The sequence below is a fragment of the Cyrtonyx montezumae genome, unplaced genomic scaffold, assembly GCF_038088225.1.
Source record: "Cyrtonyx montezumae isolate F1298 unplaced genomic scaffold, pur_monq_1.0 scaffold_42, whole genome shotgun sequence".
NCBI classification, from domain to species: Eukaryota; Metazoa; Chordata; class Aves; order Galliformes; family Odontophoridae; genus Cyrtonyx; species Cyrtonyx montezumae.
This window is the reverse complement of record NW_027072048.1, coordinates 1,337,929-1,344,550: the sequence shown is the minus strand read 5'-3', so window position 1 is coordinate 1,344,550 and position 6,622 is coordinate 1,337,929. Positions and strand designations below refer to the sequence as shown.

At 63.4% G+C, this 6,622-nt stretch overlaps 1 protein-coding gene across 1 annotated transcript; it reads left to right on the top strand.

The window, feature by feature from the left end:
• Nucleotides 1–3,942, top strand: DOK2 (docking protein 2). Its single transcript, XM_065747128.1, has 5 exons — nucleotides 1–72; nucleotides 1,022–1,303; nucleotides 2,032–2,131; nucleotides 2,314–2,492; nucleotides 3,013–3,942. Exons 1-5 carry the CDS (start codon nucleotides 10–12, stop codon nucleotides 3,727–3,729), a joined length of 1,341 nt encoding a protein of 446 aa, XP_065603200.1. The 5' UTR covers nucleotides 1–9; the 3' UTR covers nucleotides 3,730–3,942.
• The last annotated feature ends 2,680 nt before the right edge of the window (nucleotides 3,943–6,622 follow it).

The following is a 6,622-nucleotide window of genomic DNA, read 5'->3' as shown; positions in this document are numbered from 1 at the left end:
GGCTGCGGCATGGAGGAGGCGGTGGTGAAGCAGGGCGTGCTGCACCTGCAGCTGCAGCAGACCTTCGGCAAGGTGCGGGCGTGCTGCTTTGGGCTGGGGGCTTCGGGGGGCTGCGTGGCACGGGGGTGGGACGGGCAGCACCCTGAGCTGGGGGACACCGTGCTGGGACGGAGCCCCTCTGCAGCGGTGACGGTGCTCTCGCGCAGGGAGGAAGGAGCGCCGTGGGCCGTGCTGGGTGGGGAGGGTGAGTGGGCATCGGGCCGTGGGGTGGGTTTGGAGCGTGGCCCTCATGGGGGGTGCAGCGGTTCGGCTGCTGGGCCCCGCGGGTTCCCCGTGCAGGAGAGTTTTGGTGCAGAACTTCCCCTGGGGCCGCGCAGCCCCACGCAGGACGCAGAGAGCTGCCGGCTGCCGTTCGGGGTCGGTGGTTTTGGGAACAGGGGAGTAAATGGGGGCTGGAAGCACGCTGGGGGGTGTGGGTTGCAGGGGGATGCCACGGCGGGGGGTGAAATGAGAAGAGGGGTGCGATGGGTAAGGGGGTGCCGTGGGTAAGGGGGTGCCGTGGGTAAGGGGGTGCCGTGGGTAAGGGGGTGCCGTGGGTAAGGGGATGCCGTGGGTAAGGGGGTGCTGTGGGTAAGGGGGTGCCGTGGGTAAGGGGGTGCTGTGGGTAAGGGGTGCTGTGGGTAAGGGGTGCTGTGGGTAAGGGGATGCTGTGGGTAAGGGGCTGCCGTGAGCAGTGGGATGCTGTGAGCAGTGGGATGCCGTGGGCAGGGGGATGGTTTCCCCACCTCCCACCCGAGCTGGGTGATGCTGAGCAGCCGCCACGTCCCCCCTCGCACGTCCCCCTCATGCTGTGTTTGGGGCTGGAGACCCTTTCCCCGCACTGCCCACTTCCCCAGGGACCCCGTGGGCGTTTTCTGACCTTTCCCGGCTCACGGAGCACTTTGCTGATGGAATCCCCTGGAAGAACGAAAGCGGCGCTGGTGAAGCCGGGCTCCCCGTCCTTATTTACTTTTGCCATCAGAAATGGAAGAAGTATTGGGGCGTCCTATACCGGGAGACCCCCTGCTCCTCCGCCCGCCTGGAGCTCTTCGAGGGCGCCGACAAACCGCGGAAGGGCGAGAGCAGCCGGCGCCTGCTGAGGATGAGCGACTGCGTGCACGTGGCCGAGGCGGGGGGCGAGGCGAGCTGCCCCCGCACCACCACCCCCTTCCTGCTGGAGACCACCGAGAAGCGCTACCTGCTGGCGGCCGAGGGCGGCCAGGCCCAGGGCTGGGTGCGGAGCCTGTGCCAGCTGGCGTTCCCGGTGAGAGCCGGAGGAGTGTGGGGGGGATGCTGGGTGCGTGTGGGGTGGGGGTGGGGCAGACTGGGGTGGGGGATGGGGTGTTTGGGGTGTGGGTGGGTCAGACTGGGGTATGGGTAATTTCATTTGGGATGTGGGTGGGTCGATCTGGGGTGTGGGTGGGTCTGTTTGAGGTATGGATGGTTCGGTTTGGGGTGTGGGTGGGGGGGATAGCCATGGTGTGAGGGATGCTGGGTCCGTTTGGGGTGTGGGTGGGTCAGTCTGGGGCGGGGGTGGGTCCGTTTGGGGTATGGGTGGGGGGGATAGCCATGGTGTGAGGGATGCTGGGTCCATTTGGGGTGTAGGTGGGTCAGTATGGGGCGGGGGTGGGTCTATTTGGGGTCTGGGTGGGTCAGTCTGGGGTATGGATGGTTCAATTTGGGGTATGGATGGATGAGGTAACCATGGTGTGAGAGATGCTGGGTCCATTCGGGATGTGTGTGGGTCAGTCTGGGGTGGGGGTGGGCCCATTTGGGGTACGGGTGGGTCCATTTGGAGTGTGGACGAGTCCATGTGAAGTATGGGTGGGGCCTTTTGGGCTATAGGTGGACGGGATAACCATACGGTGGGACGCTGGGTCCGTGTGGGGTGTGGGTGGCTCAGTGTGGGGTACGGCCGCGTCCCTTTGTGGTATGGATGGGGGTCAGCAGGACAGCGGGATCCGGGGCTCACCGCTTACTCCATCCTCGCAGGGGAGCCAGGAGGAGCAGGCAGCGGGGAAGGACGCGCAGCTCAGTGCCGACGGCGAGTTCTCCATGGAGGAAAACTCCCTGTACAGCTCCCGGGGCAAAGGCGAGTGCTGCGTGCGGGGAGGGGGCCGCGCTCGGGGCGAGCAGCGTGCTGCGGGCAGCCCGGCCTTCAGAAGCGGCTTTTCCTGCGCTGCGGTTTGGCGGAGCTGCGTTCCGCTGCGGCTTTCCTTTATCAGCCGGACGCACCGTGCAAACGTCCCCAACCCCCCCTCCTCCCATCCCCAGGCGTGGAGCGCGACTTCGAGGTGACGCTGAGGACCACCGAGTCCTCGGAGCGCTGCCGCCTGCGGGGCCGCTTCGTGCTGCGGGCGGGCGAGGGAGCGCTGGAGCTGCGCGATGTGCAGAGCGGGGACGTCCTCTACAGCTGGCCCTACCGCTTCCTGAGGCGCTTCGGGAGGGACAAGGTGCGGGGGGGATCCCACCCTGGGATCGTGGAGGGGGGGCAGCGCTGCAGATCGTAGGAGCATAACGTCGTCGAGGTCGGAAATGTCCTCTGGGATCATTGAGTCCGACTGTCAGCCCACTCCCACTGTGCTCATAGTCATTGAGGTTGGAGAAGACCATGAGGTCGTCAATCAACCGCTGACCCATCCCTACTGTACTCATAGAGTCTTTGAGGTTGGAGATGACCATAAAGTCATCAAGTCAACTGCTGGCCCATCCTCACCACGCCCATAAAATAATTAAGGTTGGAGAAGACCATGAGGTCGTCAATCAACCGCTGACCCATCCCTACAGTGCCCGTAGAATTGTTAAGGGTGGAAAAATCCTCACACCCAACTGCCACAACCCATCACAGAATCACTGTGGTGGGAGGGGACCACTGAGATGACCACGTCCAACCGAGCCCTCCCCGCCGTGCCCCCCACCCACGTCCCCACGCTCCACCCCTCCCCCCTCCCTGTGACGGTGTCCCCTCCCCAGGTGACCTTCTCCTTCGAGGCCGGCCGGCGCTGCGCCTCCGGCGAAGGGAACTTCGAATTCGAGACCAGGCAAGGCAACGAGATCTTCCAGGTGATCGAGTCGGCCATCGCCGTGCAGCGGGAGCGGGGCGGCCCTGGGGACGAGGGCACGCGGCCACACCAGCAATGCCAGCTCCCCTCGCAGGAGCACGAGGAGCACCGCGCTAAGGGCGTCTACAGCGAGCCCTGCAGCCCCCCGCTCCACGCCGCCCCCTCGGCCGTGCCCAAAGCCCCGGGGAAGGGCAGGAGGAAGGATGCCGCGGGCGAAATGGAGTACGCCGTTCCCTTTGATACCATCGCCAAGTCGCTGATGGCTGGAAAATTCGGGGGTGTCCTCCACGGCCCCGCTGGAAATCCGGATCCGCTGTATGACAGCATCCAGGAGTCGGGCGGGCGTCCGCTGCCTCGTCCCCGCGCCAAAGCGGAGCACATCTACGACGAGCCCGAGGGTGTGAGCCCCCACAGCGTCTACGATGAGCCCCAGGAGGTGAAGGGCGAAGCGTGGAGGCTGCAGGCGGCCCCCGAGGAGCCCTCGGGGCACGAGTATCCCTACAGCCCGCAGCGGGACGACTACGCCGTGCCCAAGAGGGCCGTCCCGCTGCGGCAGGGCAAGGAGTGGCCTGGGGACACCGAGTACGACAACGTGGTCTTCCAGTCGGCCAAGAAGAACAAACAGTGAGAGCGGGGGGTGCTCGGCCCCGCCGCCAGCGGTGCACATCTGGGCAGCTGCGGCCGCTGGAGGGCACTGTCCGCCCGCGCTGTGGGGTCGGCACCGCCGGGCTCGGGAGCGTGGCACGGGGCGCCCCGAAAGCGGGCACAGCGTGGGCCCAGGGGTGCGCGCCCCACACCTTAACGGCGGGGTGGGGAAGCGTGGACACGGGGGTACGCCACGCAGGGGTGGGGGGCATCCCAGGGGCGCACATCCCGCGCCATAAGGGCCGGGCGGGGGGGGTGAGCATCCCAGGGGTGCAGATCCCACACCGCAAGGAGCAGCAGCCCCCAGCGCACACATCCCGCGCCGCAGCAGCGGTGCACAGCTCTGGGGCTGCACATTTCACACCACGAGGGCAGGACGCCCGCCCCAGGGGTGCGCACCCTACAAATCCCTCTTCTGTTCCCCGACGTCCCCGCTGCTGCGGAGCGTTCCCACCACCCCGCCGCTCTCCCTCCCGAAGCAGAGCAGGAGCCATGAATTATTGATGCCGCCCCTCCGCCAAATAAACGCTTAGGTGCTTGAATTAATTTCCCGAATCCCGAAAATCCAAAGTGCAGACTTTTAATAAGGCAAATTAAGTGCTTTCTCCATGACACCGATTAAAGCCGCGTATCCGTCCATCGCGTCGCGTTGGAGGGGCCGGGAGCGGCCGGGGCGCGGGGATGCTCCGGCAAAACCCACGAAAGGAGAGGGAAAAGATCTCTAAGGTGCGGCCGAGTTAATTAGGGCTCGTTATGGCGGGGACTCATTGTCAAGCGGTGCTCGCGCAGCGCTCCCCTCCCGCCGCGGTCCCATTGCGACCCCTCCGCAGCGGTTTCTCTTCGTTAAGTGGAGTGGTAACACCTCCCGGACTCGGAGGTCCTGTGGGTGTAATGGGATTTGCACTGCGCTGCGCTAACGAGGCTGCCGCTAATTGTTTTCCTCGGGGGGGGAACGGGGGGGTGGGTTCCCACCTCTCCGGGTTCCTCGTTCAACTTTTTGGGTGGAAAATGGGACGTGAGACGGGATGGGAAGCACAAAGGGGGACGCAACGATGGCAAACCCCTTTGGGGTGCTCAGTGTGGGGTGAGTGTGAGATGAGAAAGCACGAATGGACGGGAGAGAGGGGGAAGAGATTGGAGCACAAAACCCCACACAAACCCGGAGCGCCTTAATCTGATGAGCGATGCGTCGTCATTGTGTGATGCTGATTACAAATCATTCAGGAGCACAGCTCATCACGGCAGAGATCTGCTCGGGCGTTTAAAGGCTGCTGCCTCCACCCCAAAGAAGAGGGCAAACCCGAAGTCAAACCCGAATAACCGAAACCCAAATCTGAACCCAAAGCAAAACCCAAATAACAGCAACCCGTATGCAAACCCAAACCCGTAGAACTCAAATCCCAACCCAAATCATGACCCGAAGCCAAACCTAATATCAAACCCGAACTCAAAACGGAGCTCAAACCCAAACTCAAAAATTCAAACCCAAATCCAAACCCAAATCCAGACCCAAATACCTCAAATCATAACTCAAACCCAATCCCCATCCCAAGTCCAAGTCCAACCCCAACCTGATCCCAACCCAACTGAAACCACAACCCCAATCCAACCCCAACCCAACTGAGACCCAGACCCCAACCCAAACCCCAACCAACCCCAACCCAAACCCCAACCCAACCCAACTGAGACCCAAACTCCAACCCAAACCCCAACCCAACCCCAACCCAACCCCAACCCAACCCAACTGAGACCCAAACTCCAACCCAAACCCCAACCCAACCCCAACCCAACCCCAACCCAACCCAACTGAGACCCAGACCCCAACCCAAACCCCAACCAACCCCAACCCAAACCCCAACCCAACCCAACTGAGACCCAAACTCCAACCCAAACCCCAACCCAACCCCAACCCAACCCAACTGAGACCCCAGCCCAACCCCAAGCCAACTGAAACCCTCACCCAACTCAACCCAACCCATTCCCCAACCCCGACCCATCCAAAACTGTAACCCCAACCCCGACCTGCCCCCCCATGGCCCCACAGCTCTCCCCGTGGCCGTACCCCCGCATTAGGGCCGCTCTGCAGCGCTGTGTCTGAATCCCAGGCGCCACAGTGCAGCTGCAAACTGCATTAGCGTCGCGCCGCGGAGTCCCTAATACAATTAGGGGGCAGCATTAGAGGTGCTAATTGACAAAGCCCTAATCAGTGCCGGGATTGATGTCCATCAGCCCCTGGACGGGGCGGGGCACAGCCCTTCATTCATAACCATTGCTTAATGGAGGGGTCTGGGTTCTGTCCGCTGTCTCATGGGGCCGTCCTCGGGGTGGGGAATAGGAAAAGGGGTGGCAAGGTGGGGGGGGCGGGGGGATGGGGGGCCCGGTGGGTTCTGCGACTGCTTTGGGGTTTTTTTAAAGCCCTTTTGGTGGCTTGAGACATCACCGGAGGGGTTGCATAGAAGATAGGAGGAAAAAAGGAGGTTGCTGCCCCCTGCCCACCCCGTGGGGCGGATGCGGGCTGCTTTCTGCCCTCGGCTGCAGCGTAATTAATTGGCAATTAGCAGCAGTCCATAAAACGCGGCCGTTCCTGGGGAGGAAGCCGTAAAACCGCGCGTCCTCGGCCGCGTTTCCTTTGCTCCGCATCGATCCCACGGCCACGGGGCGGTGCCCCCGGCCGACCCCCATCGATCCCGTGGGGTTTCAGTGGGATGTGGGCAGTGAGGGCACGGCCCTGGGGGTCCCGGCTCCGGTCCCGCAGGTCCGAATCGCACGGACACTTCCCCACCCCCCCCTCCTGTGCTGTGCAGTGCTGTGCAGATCAAACGCTGTGAGGATGCGATGCAGTGCTGTGCAGATGCAGTGCAATTCAGGTGCTTTTC

Coding starts and splice junctions, on each gene's coding strand:
- DOK2 (XM_065747128.1), top strand. CDS start 10: ATGGAGGAGGCGGTGGTGAAGCAGGGCGTGCTGCACCTGCAGCTGCAG. Junction 2,132..2,313: donor GTACAGCTCCCGGGGCAAAG/GCGAGTGCTGCG, acceptor TCCCATCCCCAG/GCGTGGAGCGCGACTTCGAG. Junction 2,493..3,012: donor GGCGCTTCGGGAGGGACAAG/GTGCGGGGGGGA, acceptor TCCCCTCCCCAG/GTGACCTTCTCCTTCGAGGC.